Source organism: Neoarius graeffei, chromosome 9 (assembly GCF_027579695.1).
Source record: "Neoarius graeffei isolate fNeoGra1 chromosome 9, fNeoGra1.pri, whole genome shotgun sequence".
NCBI lineage: Eukaryota > Metazoa > Chordata > Actinopteri > Siluriformes > Ariidae > Neoarius > Neoarius graeffei.
Genome location: NC_083577.1, coordinates 39,597,792 through 39,619,874, shown reverse-complemented (window position 1 = coordinate 39,619,874; position 22,083 = coordinate 39,597,792). Strand labels below are relative to the sequence as shown.

Here is a 22,083-nt window from a genome sequence, read left to right as displayed (position 1 = left end):
ATCAACTTGAACTGATGAAAAACTACTAAAACTTAAAGTTTCTCTCTCACTAAATTCCTGCTCGCTTTGGTCGCTCATGTCGTTGTTCGTGGACAACACACACCCGTGATGTCACACGGCTCCCGTCTGTTACTTCCAAGCGGTTCTAAAAGGGCTAAATTTACTCAGCTTTTGTCTGCGAATATATCCACTGCTGTGCGGTTTAGAGAATAGTTACCTCTGTCCAGGGACTCAATAAACCTAGCCGAATTTAACTGCTATTCTGTTTTAGCGCAAAAAAATGCATTTCTCTAGGCCTTTAAGTACATTCTGTAGCCATTTAAAAGCTATAACCCAATTTGGTTTCTCGTGGGGAATTATTCTCGTCTGACACATCGGCTCGAGGTTAAGCAAGAACACCAAAACTTCTTAGAATCAACAATAAAATTTATTACGAAGGCAAACCTAAGCAATAAAGGCGGTTAGTCATGAGATTGAATGCTGAAGAATGACCACTGGGCATGATCTTAAAATCCCAAAAGGCAGGACATTTTTGACCCATCTAATTGGTTAATTTTACTTTATCTCCTTCAATCTATCTCCTTTCACTGCCACTAGATGTAATTTAATCAACCAGTTTAATCACTGCTAGCTGAGTCTCACGTACAGCACAACAGCTATTAATCTCGCAGAGTAAACACTCAGATTTACTGACGCACCTGAAGCCAGTCATTGCATCTTTTCAAATTGCTGCTTATGCAGTTATAAGACAGTTGAATGTGCTTGAAGAAGATATTCTATGTAAATGAACCAACATTAATGTTATATATTTAACAGTTATTCCACAAAACTGAGTTGTATATGAGCAATTTTATTATATCCTCATTCACTGGATTTTGAGAAACATCCATCCATCCATTATCTGTAGCCGCTTATCCTGTTCTACAAGGTCGCAGGCAAGCTGGAGCCAATCCCAGCTTACTACGGGCAAAAGGCGGGGTACACCCTGGACAAGTCGCCAGGTTATCGCAGGGCTGACACATAGACACAGACAACCATTCACACTCACATTCACACCTACGGTCAATTTAGAGTCACCAGTTAACCTAACCTGCATGTCTTTGGACTGTGGCGGAAACCGGAGCACCCGGCGGAAACCCACGCGGACACGGGGAGAACATGCAAACTCCACACAGAAAGACCCTCGCCGGCCACGGGGCTCGAACCCGGACCTTCTTGCTGTGAGGCGACAGCGCTAACCACTACACCACTGTGCCACCCGGCGAGGTAATAATGATGAAGAAAATATGTCCTGGGCTAGTTCCCTAGAAATACAGTATGTTGCTTTTTTCTTTTTTTTAAGCATAGTAGACTGGTTTTTAAAAGGACAAACATTTATTAATTCATCTTCAGCAACTGCTTTATCCTAGTCAAGATCAAAATGGATCAGGAACACTTGGCGTGGGGCAGGAAAACTCTACACAGAAAGGCCCCCGTCGGCCACTGGGCTTGAACCCAGAACCTTCTTGCTGTGAGGTGACAGTGCTAACCACGACACCACCGTGCCGCCATTTTGAGAAACGGCATTTTTATTTTTTGCAAATTCAATAAATAAAAACTTTATACAAAACATCCGAAAAAATAATTTCTGCTTAGAATGTAAACAAACCGGCGAAATGATAGTCGCAATGTACGTTCTTACCATCAAACACTTTCATTCCATATTTTGTTGGTTTTCTTTGTATTTTTTGGGGTTTTGTTTTCGAGCAGAGTTTTCATTTCGTCCTCGGTTGGTTCAGCAACACGATCTGCCATTTTGTTTTTCTCTACTCACAGTATATGAGCTGATAGCCTAGTAGTAGAGTAGCCAATCAGAGTGCACGATTGCTCATGTCCAGTGAACGTGGATAGAATAATAACACACACATGTAACAGACTGAGAAAATGCTTTCTGGGAGGCTTTTACAGTTGGTTAATGATGCTGTGTGATTATTTGTGGGAGTGAGACTTTAGGAAGAGGCTCGGGGTAAGAGATTTTAATAGTACCTAGTGATCTTCCTTAACTGATGAGCTTTATTGACAGCATACTCTTCCTCATATTTCTTCAGCATTTGTACATTGTACTCGAGCTTCTCCTGATTCAGCTGGTAGATAGCCTTCCTTTCCTGCAGGTCTTGCTCTAGGCGCTATTTATGAAAACACATACAGAAAGATAATAATGTCTGATGATCCTGCTTGATGTTATAGTGTTTTTCTAGTAATGATAGAAACTCACATTTTTCCTGTTTTTGCAACAAAAAAATAATATTTAAATCATATTGGCTGGCTTTTTTTCGTGGTTTATCAGATATATTCCATTCAGCTAGCATGATGTTGAACAACTTGTTCAACATCATGCTACCTGAATGGATATATCTCATATACCACGAAAAAAAGGCCAGCCAATATTATTATTATTCATACACACTCTCTCTTCCAGTTTTTCGATGTCCGTTGGTATGTTTTTCTCTTGTAAATACGCATGAAGAATATCAAATGAAGGTTTGGTAGCCTTTCGGCTTTTCGACGCATCTTTGTTTTTCCCGGCGAACAAAGAAATGCTTCTGCGTATGCGCAGCATAAAAGTTTCTCATTGAATATTCATATCAGCGCCGACGTGCGATGTCATGTTGTCTTGACAACCATGCAATATCGTAAACCATATTCAACACTCAACTTCATTGGGTAGAGTGATGTAATACACGTAGGATAAGCGATATGCTAACGATAATGCATGCTATCAATCCAAATGAATGAAACCCACTAAAAGGGAATAGAACACGTTTTTATTCCATTGAAAAAGTGTCCTGTATGTATAATAATATGGAATACAGTGTTCAATAAATACAGTAACAGGCAAAGATTATAGTATTCTATGGACAGAACAATGGCTGGAGTTTTATTGGTTTAAAACCTGGCACATTAATCCAGAATTGCAGTATTCTGATGTTGTCAGAGATCTGTATATATCAAGGATTTCATAACAGCTTTAAACATGGCCAGGTTGATCTCTGGAACCAAAACTACCAATTTAATTAAAAAGAAAATGATAAAACATGTAATAAATGAATGTAGAGCTGACTGTCTATTGTTTTAAATATATGCAGATTCAATACAGTTTGCATCATATTACCAACACTTTTCAGAGGTTTTTTTTTTCTAAAGCAGCTTATACTATTTAACGCTGGTCAGTGTAGGATCTTTAAAATAAGTCATTCTCTTCTGAAGCACAACTATTCTTAATATTCTTATACGGCCTTTCGATTTCATAAAACCAGTGAAATTTAGTTCCCTCTGAAATTTGGTCATTGTGATATACGTTTATTTCTGTAATATCTTAAAAAAACAAACAAACAAAAACCCAGGCCATTCTGTGGCTGGGAAGTTATGTAATTTGAGGGGATTCCCGAGCAAATAATGTGTGTAAAATCGCTCGCTTCGCGCAGTCAAGCAGACAGACGAAGTCCATGTGCACATGCGCAGGTTTACCTTTCGGCATCGTCTTCTTCTTCTTTTGGGTTTTACAGCAGCTGGCATCCAGTGTTGCATTACTGCCATCTACAGGTTTACCTTGACCATGCACTGACAGTTCCATCATTCTATTGCTAAACGAACAGCTGATCACACCGAGGTGCTCGCCAACCGCCAATATTTATTAGTTTGGTCCTGCGTTTCCTTTCATTCGCAATATAACGTCTTTTCTTCTCACTTTCCGTTACTGTAGTCGGTCTTTCATGTTTCATTCGCGTCCTCCATTTTTCTCTTCTGTTTCAAATCTGTATCCCACAATGCCTTGCGTGAACAGGGAAAGCCCACCACGTGATGCATGATGTAGTATCTTGTATTACATCATGGTGAAGCAAGAAATAATAGCAGAGCATTTAGGGCCACGTGGCTCTAAAATTCATTAATTGTTCTTTTTTTTTTTAAAATAATAAAATTGGAAGTCTGTGATTCGAACTCAGTAGCTTTCAGTCCACTAAACAAAAATAACTGGGTGTTAGGGAAAATTATTTTGATGACTTACAATTGAAAAATCTGAAAGGCAGTATACAGTGGTGCTTGAAAGTTTGTGAACCCTTTAGAATTTTCTATATTTCTGCATAAATATGACCTAAAACATCATCAGATTTTCACACAAGTCCTAAAAGTAGGTAAAGAGAACCCAGTTAAACAAATGAGACAAAAACATTATACTTGGTCATTTATTTATTGAGGAAAATTATCCAATATTACATATCTGTGAGTGGCAAAAGTATGTGAACCTCTAGGATTAGCAGTTAATTTGAAGGTGAAATTAGAGTCAGGTGTTTTCAATCAGTGGGATGACAAATCAGGTGTGAGTGGGCACCCTGTTTTATTTAAAGAACAGGGATCTATCAAAGTCTGATCTTCACAACACATGTTTGTGGAAGTGTATCATAGCACGAAAAAAGGAGATTTCTGAGGACCTCAGAAAAAGCGTTGTTGATTCTCATCAGGCTGGAAAAGGTTACAAAACCATCTTTAAAGAGTTTGGACTCCACCAATCCACAGTCAGACAGATTGTGTACAAATGGAGGAAATTCAAGACCATTGTTAAGACCATTGTCGACCAACAAAGATCACTCCAAGAGCAAGGTGTGTAATAGTTGGTGAGGTCACAAAGGACCCCAGGGTAACTTCTAAGCAACTGAAGGCCTCTCTCACATTGGCTAATGTTAATATTCATGAGTCCACCATCAGGAGAACACTGAACAACAATGGTGTGCATGGCAGGGTTGCAAGGAGAAAGCCACTGCTCTCCAAAAACAACATTGCTGCTCGTCTGCAGTTTGCTAAAGATCACGTGGACAAGCCAGAAGGCTACTGGAAAAATGTTTTGTGGACAGATGAGACCAAAATAGAACTTTTTGGTTGAAATGAGAAGCGTTATGTTTGGAGAAAGGAAAACACTGCATTCCGGCATAAGAACCTAATCCCATCTGTGAAACATGGTGGTGGTAGTATCATGGTTTGGGCCTGTTTTGCAGCATCTGGGCCAGGACAGCTTGCCATCATTGATGGAACAGTGAATTCTGAATTATACCAGCAAATTCTAAAGGACAATGTCAGGACATCTGTCCATGAACTGAATCTCAAGAGAAGGTGGGTCATGCAGCAAGGCAATGACCCTAAACACACAAGTCGTTCTACCAAAGAATGGTTAAAGAAGAATAAAGTTAATGTTTTGGAATGGCCAAATCAAAGTCCTGACCTTAATCCAATAGAAATGTTGTGGAAGGACCTGAAGCGAGCAGTTCATGTGAGGAAACCCACCAACATCCCAGAGTTGAAGCTGCTCTGTATGGAGGAATGGGCTAAAATTCCTCCAAGCCGGTGTGCAGGACTGATCAACAGTTACCGGACACGTTTAGTTGCAGTTATTGCTGCACAAGGGGGTCATACCAGATACTGAAAGCAAAGGTTCACATACTTTTGCCACTCACAGATATGTAATATTGGATCATTTTCCTCAATAACTAAATGACCAAGTATAATATTTTTGTCTCATTTGTTTAACTGGGTTCTCTTTATCTGCTTTTAGGACTTGTGTGAAAACCTGATGATGTTTTAGGTCATATTTATGCAGAAATATAGAAAATTCTAAAGGGTTCGCAAACTTTCAAGCACCACTGTTGCTTTAAATTGCTTCTGTGAAATACTGTTTAATCTGTTGATTGAAAATAACTCCTGTTCAGTGAGAATTCAGGGCTATGTGTTATCGATGTAATTCAGCGTACCTGTACATCAGTCTCTAATTTGATTTTAATCTTCTTGTACTCCTCTGCACTCTCCACTCTCAGACGATTCAGCAGGGCCTCATGCTCCTCCACCATCTTCATCCTCTTTAGCAAGTACTCCAGCTGCTCAAAACAAACACAGTGCAATAATTTACAGCTCTCAGACCAACATCAGGCAGTGATGTCCAACACACACAGTACACTATCTTGTATAACACACACAGGACGATTATGTATAAATTTGTTGAATGTTAAACAAATTAAACATGTAAAAGTTCGTTTCTACTTCTTTATCACTTCGTTCCCTCCTCTGCTGCTCCCATTTGTTCTTGCTGGCTGTAAGCGAATCCCTCCACTCATCACTGAATGAGCTCTGTAACCCAAACAGGAAACAAAGTAAGCACAGTGTATTTGCTAATAAGTTAGCTTTTATAACTTTCTTGCATCAACATTGTTAAAGAATCTACTAGAAAACTATTAATGCATAAGTAAACAGCTTATGAATGGGAGACCTAGCTAAAATCCAGGTTTACAAAGCTTGTAGAGACTCAAAGACACGAAGCTATAATTGCTTCCAAAGGTGCGTTGACATAGTACTGAATAAAGAGAATGATTACATACGGTAATATATAACTGAGAGATTTCAGTTTTTGATTTGTAATAAATTTGCAAAACATTTCTAAAAACTTGCTTTTGCTTTGTTGTTCGGAGTTATTGTGCGTACACTGATGGCCAAAAAAGGAAATATAATCCATCTTAAACTAAATCTATAACGCAATAAAGTGTGCAAAAACTAAAGGATATTTTGTGCGTCCACTGTAGTCTGATAAGTATATCTATAACGAGCAACTAGAAACTCAATGATGCAAATTTCCATAGGATTATAAACCATCATACAGTGCCAGTCAAAAGTTTGGACACACCTTCTAATTCAATGGTTTTTCATTATGTTTCTTAATTAAAAGTCACTTCATGTCTTAAAGTAATGACGGATGTCGTTTCTCTTTACTTAGTTGAGCGGTTCTTGACATAATATGGATTACTACAGTTGTGGAATAGGGCTATTTACTGTATTGTTCTTATTTACTGTTTGATCTGTTTGATAAGAAGGCAAGAAATTGCACTCATTAACTTTTAATGAGGGGCGGCACGGTGGTGTAGTGGTTAGCACTGTCGCCTCACAGCAAGAAGGTCCAGGTTTGAGCCCCGTGGCTGGCGAGGGCCTTTCTGTGTGGAGTTTGCATGTTCTCCCCGTGTCCGCGTGGGTTTCCTCCGGGTGCTCCGGTTTCCCCCACAGTCCAAAGACATGCAGGTTAGGTTAACTGGTGACTCTAAATTGACCGTAGGTGTGAATGTGAGTGTGAATGGTTGTCTGTGTCTATGTGTCAGCCCTGTGATGACCTGGCGACTTGTCCAGGGTGTACCCCGCCTTTCGCCCGTAGTCAGCTGGGATAGGCTCCAGCTTGCCTGCGACCCTGTAGAACAGGATAAAGCGGCTAGAGATAATGAGATGAGAAATGAGAGAGCTTTTAATGAGGCACCTGTTAACCTCATGAAGCTGGTTAAGGTAATGCCAATAGTGTACAAAACATCATCAACGTAAATGCTGGCTACTTTGAAGAATCTAAAATATGAAACCTACTTTGTTTGTTTTATGCATTTTTGTTTCCCACATAATTCCATAAATGTCCTATATGTTATTTCATAGTTTTGATGACTTCAGTATTGTTCTACAATGTAGAAAATCATCAAAATACAGAAAAACCTAAGAATGAGTAAGGGTGTCGAAACTTTTGACTGGTACTGTAAGTAGCAGCACATGAGACTGTCTATAATAAATGCAGTTAAGCAATATAAAACAGAGCATCTGGACTGCACCTCACCTCAATTATGTCCAGCTCTTTTCTATAGCCTTTCTTCAGACTTGATATCTGCTCCTGCATTCTGTCAATTAGAAGATCCACTTCTTCTGCCTCCCTTTTGCGATCTTTCACAAAACGATCATCTCTTCCTTTTAGCTCCTGCACACAAAGGTAGAGAGTTACTGAGTGTGTGCAGGTTGTGTGCGCGCGCATGCGAGTGCACGTGAATGCGCACTCACCTGCTGCAATTCACTAATGAGCTTGTTCTTGTCCTCAATGATCTGCCAACAGAGCTGTTGCTGTTTTCTCAGATCGTCTCTCAGTTCCTGATGGATCGCCTTTGTCTTGGCCTCAGTCCACTTGTTCATAATCTCATTGAACTTCTCTGTGCTGGACTTGGCCGCGTTTTCCAGTTTCTCCAATCTGTCCAAGATCAGCCAGCACATGTTTGGGAACAATGGAGACATAAGAAACAGATGACGGAAAGGCTGTTCCAATTTGTGCCTGAAGCCTTGTCCAAAAATGTCAAAAGACATGCAACAACATAACTCAAGCTCGGGATCAAACCTGGGATCCTGGAAGTGTGAGGCAACAACGCTCTCTTCTGCACCACCATGGAAGTTTAGATGTTGTTAAATTATTTTTGAAGTTTTAGGTGACAAATTGTCATATTATCATTTCTGGTTTTCCTTATATTTATCTTGGTTTTGGTTTTGTAAGTGTTTCTGAAAATTGGCTACAGTACACAGGCAGCAGTACAGTCATACGCCACTCTATATTGTATAACACCGGGCATTTGTATCTTGGTAGTTGCCGAGGTTTCTGTGATAACGTCTGGCCAGTGCGATATGGTTGCACAACCTAGCCTACACATACTGTAGTTCCAGAAAGCATACAAAGCACCCATTTTTTAGTCAAGAAGACTTTATTTGTCACACGTACACTCAAGCACAGGCTTAAGCACACAGTGAAATTTAACCTCTGCATTTAACCCACCTGAAGCAGTGAGCACACAAGTGACCAATGAGCACACACACATACCCAGAGCAGTGTGCAGCTATGCTACAGAGCCCGGTTAGGTGCCTTGCTCAAGGTTGCACTTCAGCCCAACCTCAGCCCAAGGCTGCCCCATGTTAACCAAACCACGCCTTTGGACTGTGGAGGAAACCCACACAGACACGGAGAGAACATGCAAACTCCACACAGAAAGGCCCCTGTCAGCCGTTGGGCTCGAACCCAGAACCTTCTTGCTGTGAGGCGACAATGCTAACCACTAGACCACCGTGCCACCCATTTAACCGAAGCCAGATGATTTTCCAGTAAAACTCAAATATCAGTCGATGCTAAACTCTAAGCAAGCCAAGCAGCAATGTGCAGATGTGAACTGAAATAAATCAAAGTGACAGACTCCACATCCACTGAAGCTCAAAACCTCCTTGAAATTAGTAGTTGGAAATATTACTGATAAAACCTAATACAACCTAAATTAGTAAACATTTTACCTAAAGAAGTGCCGTTAGATGCTTGTTTGTGGCGTTAATTCAACACTACGTGTAGTTTTACCTGTGTATCATGTAGAAGGCTTGCTAACTTCATAAAAACATGATTTGGACACAATAGTGATGCCAAGGCTTTAGATGTTGGCAGCTACATTGGAAAGAACCTGGAATTGAATTGTATACAAACGCTTTCATTATCAAAATACTGAAACACCACCACACCACAACACTGGTGATCTGATTGATCAGATGGTGTTGAATAATTTTCTACACCACCAGGTCGGACAGTAGTGTTGGCAGTAATTCAGATGATAAGGTTTTATGAATACACTTGTTCTAATATGTTACCTTTCTGTTAACAACTCATTCCTTTGTCTTGGAACTTGTGTGGCAGAAATGCTAAATTCAGATTCTAAAGCTAATAACAAAGGGATAAAAATGTGTTGATATTTAACAAAGAAAAACATGTAATTGTTGATTTGGTGAAGCGGTCTGAAGGGAAACATTTATTCAACATTTATGGAAGGAGTCGTGGGTGTCAGCACTTCGTAACAGTCCGTTTCTTGATAACGTTACAATTTTTTTTTTGGTCTTATTAACTTGAAGGGGAGGAAAGAGAGGCTGGTGAGGGAATGACTGCATAGCTGCTATAGTGTAAGTGATAACAGGAACCAACTTGTTGTATGGATATTCCGCAACATTAAACATAACGAAAATGGTTTAAAAGCATGATGGCATAAAAACTTATAAATGTTGCTAAAGTGCTGTGGTATAAGAGGAATAAAAAACACTTGGGGTAGGCTGTTATAGGAAATTAATAATGAAACATTATGTCAGGCCATGTCACACCACCCCAGTGTTGATTGTTTTTCAATAACAGCATGCCCAATCATGTTTTATTCTTTACTTATTGTACTCAATAAAATATTATTGTGACGTCAAGGTGACATTTTGGGGTGTTTTTGCACCTTAGTCTGTTTGCCTCTCTTAGTTCTTCTCTCCTTTTCGACTCCCTGGCATCAGCCGCCACCAAAATGTTAGTCACCAGTTCTGTGCCATCTGCTTTTAATTTAGTCATGTGCTGCAACAACAACAGATGATCAATATAATTAAATAATAATAATAATAATAATAATAATAATAATGTAGCTACGAATGTCTTATTGACTTACAGAAATACAGCTATGTAATTAAGCATACTGTAGGTACTGTATCTCAAACTCAACTTACTCTTTCACTTTGTTCCATTTGTGTCTGACTTGGCTCAGCGTCCTCTTTAGCTTCCTCCTTCTTCTGGAAGTCATCTCCAAGCTCTTGTCTTCAGTTTTTCATGAAAGAAAAATATACAAAGGACAATAATCAAAATAGGAGTATCAGCTAAACTTTAGGAGCAAAGTAAGCAGCAAGTTAATATTATTGAGATCCATTCAGCATTGTAATATACATTATATGGCTAAGTACATGGACACCTGACAATGACACCCATACATACTTGCTGAACATTGTATTCCAAAACCCTGGGCATTATTATGGTGTGGCCCATTCCACTGCTGTTATAATAACCTCTACATATCTGGGAAGGGGGCGGCACGGTGGTGTAGTGGTCAGCGCTGTCGCCTCACAGCAAGAAGGTCCTGGGTTTGCAGCCAGCAGCCAGCGAGGGCCTTTCTGTGCGGAGTTTGCATGTTCTCCCCGTGTCTGTGTGGGTTTCCTCCGGGTGCTCCAGTTTTCCCCAGAGACATGCAGGTTAGGCTAATTGGTGGCTCTAAATTGACCGTAGGTGTGAATGTGAGTGTGAATGGTTGTTTGTCTCTATGTGTCAGCCCTGTGATAACCTGGCGACTTGTCCAGGGTGTACCCCGCCTTTCGCCCATAGTCAGCTGGGATAGGCTCCAGCTTGCCTGCAACCCTGTAGGACAAGATAAGCGGCTACAGATGATGAATGGATGGCTGGAGGGAAGGGTTTCCACTAGATTTTGGAGCGCATTAGTGAGGCCAGGCACTGATGGATGAATAATGAGCCAACTACTGTATCGGGTTAATTTATAAAATAACTCTGTACTGACCGGCTCTGTGATTTTTCCCCCCTTTAACCCTTTGATGCAAAACATGGATCGAAAGTGACCCGGCTGAGTTTTTATCTTCTATATCTTTGCAATAAATTAATTCCATCATTCAGTATTCAAGGTATTCCTCAATTAACTTGTTTTTGATCATCATACATCCTTATTTTATTTTTTCCTTTCTTACTTTTTGAATAAAAACCCTTTTTGTATCACTACCCTTCTAATGCACAGCATGGGTCAAAAACGACCTGCATTCATTTTCCAGGTTATTTCATGTATGGCTGAGTGTTTCTATGATATACTTTTGAAATAAATTCATTTTGCCATTTACTTTTCCAAATATACAGTAAATAGATAGTTTTCACATGACGTCACAGAGTCGGGGATTCCCTGGTGGCGGCCATCTTGGAGGGCTAGCTTACCGTACGGGTCACTGAGCACACATTGTAGCGCGCGAGTTACATTCATTTATATATTATTTACATTTATAGTTACATTACTACTATTTAAAGCTAGCAATGGTGCACACCTGTTGTTCACGGCTGTCGTAATAGGTCAGATGATGAAGTCAAGCGGAGCGTTTATGGAATTCCCACTGTACGGGAGCACGAAGGCGATCAAACAAACTCAGCATACAAAGGAGAAATCTATGGCTTGCGAGAATCAACCGCAAGGATTATCAGCCTTCCAAACACAGCAAAGTCTGCTCCGATCATTTTATAAGTGGTAAGTTGTTTAAATAAACAATCAATTGTGTTTAAGTTTGTTTTTGGAAACCAAAACATCATGTAAACAATCTCTGGAGAATGCCGCTGAGTGTACGTTTACATTGTAATGTACACTTAATATCGCTCGTTTGTCACGTTTCTATTTGACACTTGTCACTTCACTCACGCAAGGGTCTCATCTCATCTCATCTCATTATCTCTAGCCGCTTTATCCTTCTACAGGGTCGCAGGCAAGCTGGAGCCTATCCCAGCTGACTACGGGCGAAAGGCGGGGTACACCCTGGACAAGTCGCCAGGTCATCACAGGGCTGACACATAGACACAGACAACCATTCACACTCACATTCACACCTACGGTCAATTTAGAGTCACCAGTTAACCTAACCTGCATGTCTTTGGACTGTGGGGGAAACCGGAGCACCCGGAGGAAACCCACGCGGACACGGGGAGAACATGCAAACTCCACACAGAAAGGCCCTCGCCGGCCCCGGGGCTCGAACCCAGGACCTTCTTGCTGTGAGGCGACAGCGCTAACCACTACACCACCGTGCCGCCCTCACGCAAGGGTCATTTTTGAAAAATATTTTAGGTCTATTCTGTATGATTTAATTTGTGTTTGGGATGCAAACAGCACGCCTTTTGGCGGATGCCGCCTGAATCGCGCAGATCCGGGTTTTTTTTTTTTAGGGGGGGCGTTGGAGTGTCTGATTATAATTTCAAAGTAAATTCTGTATTAAAATTACTAAATAAGCAAATCCGTTACAGTCCATGAAACAGGAAGTATAAGGATGAGAAAAAAACAGTTTAAATCGGGAAGCTGAGCACATTTGTGCAGCCCGAGCGGTGTGCAGGACTGCGCAAATGTGTGCAGCTTTCCGATTTAAACTGTTTTTTTTCTCATCCTTATACTTCCTGTGAATATATAAAGTTGTATATATCAGACAGCCTTTAAAGTTTGATGAAGTCAGTTTCAGGCTTTGGAGCAGGCTTTGGCAGTTTCAGGCTTTGGCAGCCCTGCATAGTCACTTGAAAATGCATCTTTGTCCACTTCGTAGGGGTCAATTCCCCCAATCAAGGCCAGTTTGGCTGCATACCGTTGTCGTGAGATGTCGTCTAATGTATCCATATACTTCTGCTTGCTTGATTTTGCCGACATTGATCTTTATTTTAGAAAACTGACTATATAACTTCATAAATTCGTCCGAGATAACGTAGCCGGTAGTGGCGATGGTCCGTTTTGTTTGCCCTCCAAGACGGCAGCTGGGGGGCATTCCCCGGAATGCCGTGACGTCAGTGAAAACTATCTATATCTTGTTTTTGTTTAGCACAAATCATCATTTTTATTTTTCCTTTCTTAAGTTATGAACAAGCACAGCTTTTGTAATTCTACATCAAGTTTACACACATGGGTCAGAAACGACCCGCATGCATTTACTCCAGCGTTTGGTGGGAACTGTGAATTGTGCTTGTGTCAGACATTTCACAGCTCAGCACAGCGCCCTTTGCCCATCTAATACATGGAAGTAATGCTTTTCAATTGTTCTAACATTACCTTAGAAAAAAATTGATTATGTTTAGGTTACCTTGAGAGTGAGTCGATTACTTGTCAGAAAGTTACAAGTAATTACTATTAGCTACCGAGCTGTTGACATACACTACCGTTCAAAAGTTTGGGGTCACTTTGAAATGTCCTTATTTTTGAAAGAAAAGCACTGTTCTTTTCAATGAAGATCACTTTAAACTAATCAGAAATCCACTCTATACATTGCTAATGTGGTAAATGACTATTCTAGCTGCAAATGTCTGGTTTTTGGTGCAATATCTCCATAGGTGTATAGAGGCCCATTTCCAGCAACTCTCACTCCAGTGTTCTAATGGTACAATGTGTTTGCTCATTGCCTCAGAAGGCTAATGGATGATTAGAAAACCCTTGTACAATCATGTTAGCACAGCTGAAAACAGTTGAGCTCTTTAGAGAAGCTATAAAACTGACCTTCCTTTGAGCAGATTGAGTTTCTGGAGCATCACATTTGTGGGGTCGATTAAATGCTCAAAATGGCCAGAAAAATGTCTTGACTATATTTTCTATTCATTTTACAACTTATGGTGGTAAATAAAAGTGTGACTTTTCATGGAAAACACAAAATTGTCTGGGTGACCCCAAACTTTTGAACGGTAGTGTATTCTACTTTAGTTAGCTAATTTTATTGTAGTTGGCTTAGCTAACTACATAGTTAATAAATAAATAACTGCCCCCATTCACTGCTAAAGTAATTACTTGAAACAAATTATTATTATAGTATTAAGACATTTAATTTTAAATCACACTTGGATGACCCATGTGTAGTAATATAAAAAGTATTTTTGTTCATAAAGTAGGAAAGAAAAAATTAAATTAATGATTTGTGGTAATTAAAAACAAGATATTTAAAGAACACTTGGAATATTCAATCATAAAATAAATTGATTTCAAAAGATAGAGCAAAGAAAAACTCAGTCAGCATGAAATAACCTGGAAAATGAATGCGGGTCATTGTTGACCCATGTTGTGCATGAGAAGGGGTGCGCAGGGACTCCCTAAAGTGAATGACGCATGAAATGGAATGACGAATGACAGCTAGTGATTTGAACAATAAATGGTCCCTTGTCATTCAGATTCTTATAAATGGAATAACGATTGAAATGTAGGTGGAATGACATGCTTTCAGCTCATGAAATGGAATGACATTGTTTCTAAGTGGAATGACATACTTTTAGGTTATGTTATCAGTGATATCACCTTTTACAAATGGAATGACAGCGTTTCCAGGTGGAATGACATACTTTAAGCTAATGTTATCAGTGATATCCCCTTTTACAAATGGAATGACAGTGTTTTTAGGTGGAATGACATACTTTGAGGCAATGTTATCAGTGATATCACCTTATACAAATGGAATGACAGTGTTTTTAGGTGGAATGACATACTTTTAGGTTATGTTATCAGTGATATCACCTTTTACAAATGGAATGACAGTGTTTCCAGGTGGAATGACATACTTTAAGCTAATGTTATCAGTGATAACACCTTTAACAAATAGAATGACAGTGTTTCTAGGTGGAATGACATACCTTTACCTTATATTATCAGTGATATCACCTTTTACAAATGGAATGGCAGTGAATTTAGGTGGAATGACCTACTTTTAGGTTATGTTATCAGTGATATCACCTTTTACAAATGGAATGACAGTGTTTCCAGGTGGAATGACATACTTTAAGCTAATGTTATCAGTGATAACACCTTTAACAAATAGAATGACAGTGTTTCTAGGTGGAATGACATACCTTTACCTTATATTATCAGTGATATCACCTTTTACAAATGGAATGGCAGTGAATTTAGGTGGAATGACCTACTTTTAGGTTATGTTATCAGTGATATCACCTTTTACAAATGGAATGACAGTGTTTCCAGGTGGAATGACATACTTTAAGCTAATGTTATCAGTGATAACACCTTTAACAAATAGAATGACAGTGTTTCTAGGTGGAATGACATACCTTTACCTTATATTATCAGTGATATCACCTTTTACAAACGGAATGGCAGTGAATTTAGGTGAAATAACATACTTTGAGGCAATGTTATCAGTGATATCACCTTAAACAAATGGAATAACAGTGTTTCTAGGTGGAATGACATACTTTGAGGCAATGTTATCAGTGACATCTCCTATTACAAATGGAATGACAATGTTTTTAGGTGGAATGACAAACCTTTAGGTTATGTTATCAGTGATATCACCTTTTACAAATGGAATGATAGTGAATTTAGGTGGAATAACATACTTTGAGGCAATGTTATCAGTGATATCACCTTTAACAAATGGAATGACAGTGTTTCTAGGTGGAATGACATACTTTGAGGCAATGTTATCAGTGATATCACCTATAACAAATGGAATGACAGTGTTTTTAGTTTTAGGTTGAATGACGTACTTTTAGGTTATGTTATCAGTGATATCACATTTTACAAATGGAATGACAGTGTTTCTAGGTGGAATGACATACTTTGAGGCAATGTTATCAGTGATATCACCTATAACAAATGGAATGACAGTGTTTTTAGTTTTAGGTTGAATGACGTACTTTTAGGTTACGTTATCAGTGATATCACATTTTACAAATGGAATGACAGTGTTTCTAGGTGGAATGACATACTTTGAGGCAATGTTATCAGTGATATCACCTATAACAAATGGAATGACAGTGTTTTTAGTTTTAGGTTGAATGACGTACTTTTAGGTTATGTTATCAGTGATATCACATTTTACAAATGGAATGACAGTGTTTCTAGGTGGAATGACAATGTTACTTTGAGGCAGTGTTATCAGTGATATCACCTTTTACAAATGGAATGACAGTGTTTTAGGTGGAATGACATACTTTTAGGTTATATTATCAGTGATATCACCTTATACAAATGGAATGATAGTGAATTTAGGTGGAATGACATACTTTTAGGTTATGTTATCAGTGATATCACCTTTTACAAATGGAATGACAGTGTTTCCAGGTGGAATGACATACTTTAAGGTAATGTTATCAGTGATAACACCTTTAACAAATAGAATGACAGTGTTTCTAGGTGGAATGACACACCTTTACCTTATATTATCAGTGATATCACCTTTTACAAATGGAATGACAGTGTTTTCAGGTGGAATAACATACTTTGAGGCAATGTTATCAGTGATATCACCTTAAACAAATGGAATAACAGTGTTTCTAGGTGGAATGACATACTTTGAGGCAATGTTATCAGTGACATCTCCTATTACAAATGGAATGACAATGTTTTTAGGTGGAATGACAAACCTTTCAATTATGTTATCAGTGATATCACCTTTTACAAATGGAATGATAGTGAATTTAGGTGGAATGACATGCTTTGAGGCAATGTTATCAGTGACATCTCCTATTACAAATGGAATGACAATGTTTTTAGGTGGAATGACAAACCTTTCAATTATGTTATCAGTGATATCACCTTTTACAAATGGAATGACAGTATTTTTAGTTTTAGGTGGAATGACGTACTTTTAGGTTATGTTTTCAGTGATATCACATTTTACAAATGGAATGACAGTGTTTCTAGGTGGAATGACATACTTTGAGGCAATGTTATCAGTGATATCACCTTTAACAAATGGAATGACAGTGTTTCTAGGTGGAATGAAACTGTTACTTTGAGGCAGTGTTATCAGTGATATCACCTTTTACAAATGGAATGACAGGGAATATAGGTGGAATGACATACTTTTAGGTTATCAGTGATATCACCTTTTACAATGGAATGACAGTGTTTCTAAGTGGAATGACATACCTTTAGGCAATGTTATCAGCGATATCACCTTTAACAAATGGAATGACAATGTTTTTAGGTGGAATGACAAACCTTTAGGTTATGTTATCAGTGATATCACCTTTTACAAGTGGAATGATAGTGAATTTAGGTGGAATGGCATACTTTGAGCTAATGTTGTCAGTGATATCGCCTTCAACAAATGGAATGACAGTGTTTTTAGGTGGAATGACATAACTTTAGCTTATGTTATCAGTGATATCACCTTTTACAAATGGAATGACAGAGTTTCGAGTCGGAATGACATACTTTGAGCTAATGTTATCAGTGATTTTACCTTTTACAAATGGAATGACAGTGTTTTTAGGTGGAGTTTGATTTATCATGGAGTTTAAGTTTGATTTATCATGGGAGTGGAAAACTCATCCAACACTAATTCCATCCTCAGGGTAATTTCTGGTGATTAATTTTCTTTTCATTATGTCTGGTTTTCCATTCCAAATTGAACGTAATCAAAGTTTTTCGATTTCTTTAGTTGTAGCATAAGTAGGAAGTGGTAGTACAATAGAAAGAAAATTGAGCTTTGGTACAAGACGTTTTCATGACATTTGCCCTACCTATTGAGGTAATTTCTCTTGCAAGCAACTGATTCATGTTCATTTTAATTTAAGTTTATCCTTACAGTTTCTCTCAACCATTTCTGCCAAATTATTGGTAAATGTTATGTCAAGGATGGTAAAATCTTTTGATGACCAATCTAAGTTATAGTTTTTACATACAAAGGTGATGTCTAGAAAACAAGCACATAATAGGATTTGAACATATGAATGGTCAAAATTAGTCCTGCTCCATTACTGTATATCATATTTAACAGCCTTTTAGTTAGGGAACAAATTTCACAGACTATTTTTTCGTCTAGGTACAAATGTTTTGTTATCTCATTAATTGACGTGTAAAAATAAGATTAATTTTTTCTATTTTCCACTTTGTTTAAAAAGAATACATAACAAATATATGTCATGCGAGCTCTGCCGCTCAATCGTAATGCCACTTTTATCAGTTAACACTGGTAAAACCAAATATATAATGAAAGATCAGATGTGTTTGTTGTCTTTGAATGAAAAGTGTTGTAATCCTGTTTTAATTCATACATTTTGTTGACAAATGCATTTTCAGTAGTGACAATTGATGTCTGTGTTTGAATGATAGTTTATTGAAATAACCAAAACCTGTGCACCAACAACTACTTGAAATAAGCAGACAACAGAAAAGAAATTATTGTGGCAAAGGAACAGTGAGAAATTAACTACAATTTGAATCATAATTAAATTTGTCAAATTTTAGTTTTATCTCTCTGGGTTCCAAACATGCCTAATCCCATAAGAAAATGATTTATCACTATGGCAAGTTTTGGTAGAGGTAGTCCTTTAAGTTTTTAAGATCTGCTCTGAAACCAAAATTCTTTGAAAAAGAACTGCCATTCAGACTGGTTTCTATGCAAGAAAATGGAAAACCTTGCAGGAAATGATTGATTATGGTAACAAGTTTGGTTGACCTTGACTTTACAGTGTTCAAGATATGCTCTGAAAATGAAATTCTAGGAAATTATGTAAGACTGCAATAAAGAAAATCAATGAATTACCAGCTAATGCATGCTTTTAGAAGATTATAATTTGAAACAGTTTATAGACAGACTGACGTCAAACAACTGGCCACATCAAAGGGCCTATACCTTTAACTGAATTCTAAAACCTGTAACTTTAAATCAATACCACCTAGAAACCCTGTCATTCCATTTGTAAAAGGTGATGTCACTGATAACATAACCTCAAAGTCAGTCATTTCTACTAAAAACACTGTCATTCCATTTGTAAAAGGTTATATCACTGATAATATAACCTAAAAGTATGTCATTCCACCTAGAAACAATGTCATTCCATTTGTAGAAGGTGATATCACTGATAACATTGCCAAAGTATGTCATTCCATCTAGAAACACTGTCATTCCATTTGTTAAAGGTGATATCACTGATAACATTAGCTTAAAGTTTGTCATTCCACCTAAACACACTGTCATTCCATTTCTAAAAGTGATGTCACCGATAACATAACCTAAAGGTGTTATTCCACCTAGAAACACTGTCATTCCATTTGTTGAAGGCAATATCACTGATAACGTTAGCTCAAAGTATGTCATTCCACCTAAAACACTACCATTCCATTTGTTAAATGTGATATCACTGATAACATCAGCTTAAAGTATGTCATTCCACCTAAAAACACTGTCATTCCGTTTGTTAAAGGTGATATCACTGACAACATTAGCTCAAAGTATGTTATTCCACCTAAATTCACTGTCATTCCATTTGTAAATGGAGATATCCCTGATAACATATGCTCAAAGTGTGTCATTCCACCTAAAAACACTGTCATTCAATTTGTAAAAGGTGATATCACTGATAACATTAGCTTCAAAATGTCATTCCACCTAAAAACACTGTCATTCAATTTGTAAAAGGTGATATCACTGATAACATAACCTAAAAGTATGTCATTCCACCTGAAAACACTGTCATTCCATTTGTAAAAGGTGATATCACTGATAATATAAGGTAAAGGTATGTCATTCCACATAGAAACACTGTCATTCTATTTGTTAAAGGTGTTATCACTGATAACATTACCTTAAAGTATGTCATTCCACCTGGAAACACTGTCATTCCGTTTGTAAAAGGTGATATCACTGATAATATAAGGTAAAGGTATGTCATTCCACCTAGAAACACTGTCATTCTATTTGTTAAAGGTGTTATCACTGATAACATTACCTTAAAGTATGTCATTCCACCTGGAAACACTGTCATTCCATTTGTAAAAGGTGATATCACTGATAACATAACCTAAAAGTATGTCATTCCACCTAAATTCACTGTCATTCCGTTTGTAAAAGGTGATATCACTGATAATATAAGGTAAAGGTATGTCATTCCACCTAGAAACACTGTCATTCTATTTGTTAAAGGTGTTATCACTGATAACATTACCTTAAAGTATGTCATTCCACCTGGAAACACTGTCATTCCATTTGTAAAATGTGATATCACTGATAACATAACCTAAAAGTATGTCATTCCACCTAAATTCACTGTCATTCCATTTGTAAATGGAGATATCCCTGATAACATATGCTCAAAGTGTGTCATTCCACCTAAAAACACTGTCATTCAATTTGTAAAAGGTGATATCACTGATAACATTAGCTTCAAAATGTCATTCCACCTAAAAACACTGTCATTCAATTTGTAAAAGGTGATATCACTGATAACCTAAAAGTATGTCATTCCACCTAAATTCACTGTCATTCCGTTTGTAAAAGGTGATATCACTGATAATATAAGGTAAAGGTATGTCATTCCACCTAGAAACACTGTCATTCTATTTGTTAAAGGTGTTATCACTGATAACATTACCTTAAAGTATGTCATTCCACCTGGAAACACTGTCATTCCATTTGTAAAAGGTGATATCACTGATAACATAACCTAAAAGTATGTCATTCCACCTAAATTCACTGTCATTCCGTTTGTAAAAGGTGATATCACTGATAATATAAGGTAAAGGTATGTCATTCCACCTAGAAACACTGTCATTCTATTTGTTAAAGGTGTTATCACTGATAACATTACCTTAAAGTATGTCATTCCACCTGGAAACACTGTCATTCCATTTGTAAAAGGTGATATCACTGATAACATAACCTAAAAGTATGTCATTCCACCTAAATTCACTGTCATTCCGTTTGTAAAAGGTGATATCACTGATAATATAAGGTAAAGGTATGTCATTCCACCTAGAAACAATGTCATTCTATTTGTTAATTTGATATCACTGATAACATTGCCTCAAAGTATGTCATTCCACCTAGAAACCTTATCATTCCATTTGTAAAAGGTGATATCACTGACAACATTAGCTCAAAGTAAGTCAATACATATAGAAACCCTGTCATTCCATTTGTAAAAGCTGATATCCCACCAAGCATCCACTTATCTTATCCTAGGGAGGTCTAAAACTAAAGATTTCAATCGTTATTCCATTTGTAAGAATCTGAATGACAAGGGACCATTTATTGTTCAAATTTACTACCTGTCATTTGTCATTCCATTTCATGCGTCATTCACTTTAGGGAGTCCCGGTGCGCATATGTTTTGCATCAAAGGGTTAAAGCTAATGTGGTTCCTGTTTACAAAAGTGCCGAAAGCCCTGAACTGAATCCCACACTGCAGATGTGAACTCACCGTTTCTTGGCCTGGACTCGCGCAGCAGTGCGGTTTCGGCGAGCCTGGATTCTGTCCTCTGGATTTTCGGCCTCAACAGACGGTCCAGTCTCATCTTTTCCTTCACTCAAAACATCAGGTTGTAGCATTTTCTGTTTCTACTCCAAAATAAACAGCAGCTTTATTACAGAAAGTGCACGCTCATTTTCTAATCAGGCCTGGAGGATTGTTGTTGTCATGCGAGTCTCCGTATCTTAGCAACGCAGGATGAGCGATTCATCGCCATCTATTGGTCATATTGAGTACTACATAAATCAAAATCAAATAATTCATAATTTTTTAAAGACATATTTAATAAGATATAGCACTGTGCGAGCGTCTTATGCACCCTTTTTAGTTCAAACGTTGTTATTGATTTTTATTTTATGACATTATGACATGGGTGGTACAGTGGTGTAGTGGTTAGCGCTGTCGCCTCACAGCAAGAAGGTCCTGGGTTCGAGCCCCGTGGCCGGCGAGGGCCT

The 22,083-nt window shown here is 38.0% G+C and overlaps 1 protein-coding gene across 1 annotated transcript in view; it reads right to left on the bottom strand.

Moving 5' to 3' along the window:
- The window catches only part of drc1 (dynein regulatory complex subunit 1 homolog (Chlamydomonas)), a 38,110-nt gene extending 16,378 nt beyond the window's left edge, over positions 1-21,732 (bottom strand). The window contains exons 1-8 of the mRNA XM_060929464.1: positions 21,581-21,732; positions 10,372-10,459; positions 10,110-10,222; positions 7,882-8,065; positions 7,664-7,801; positions 6,067-6,153; positions 5,781-5,903; positions 2,026-2,165 (exon numbers count right to left, since the gene is read on the bottom strand). Of these exons, the coding sequence (XP_060785447.1) occupies positions 2,026-2,165; positions 5,781-5,903; positions 6,067-6,153; positions 7,664-7,801; positions 7,882-8,065; positions 10,110-10,222; positions 10,372-10,459; positions 21,581-21,708 (1,001 nt within the window). The 5' untranslated portion in view covers positions 21,709-21,732. The remainder of the gene's footprint in view (positions 1-2,025; positions 2,166-5,780; positions 5,904-6,066; positions 6,154-7,663; positions 7,802-7,881; positions 8,066-10,109; positions 10,223-10,371; positions 10,460-21,580) is intronic.
- Positions 21,733-22,083: the final 351 nt, after the last annotated feature.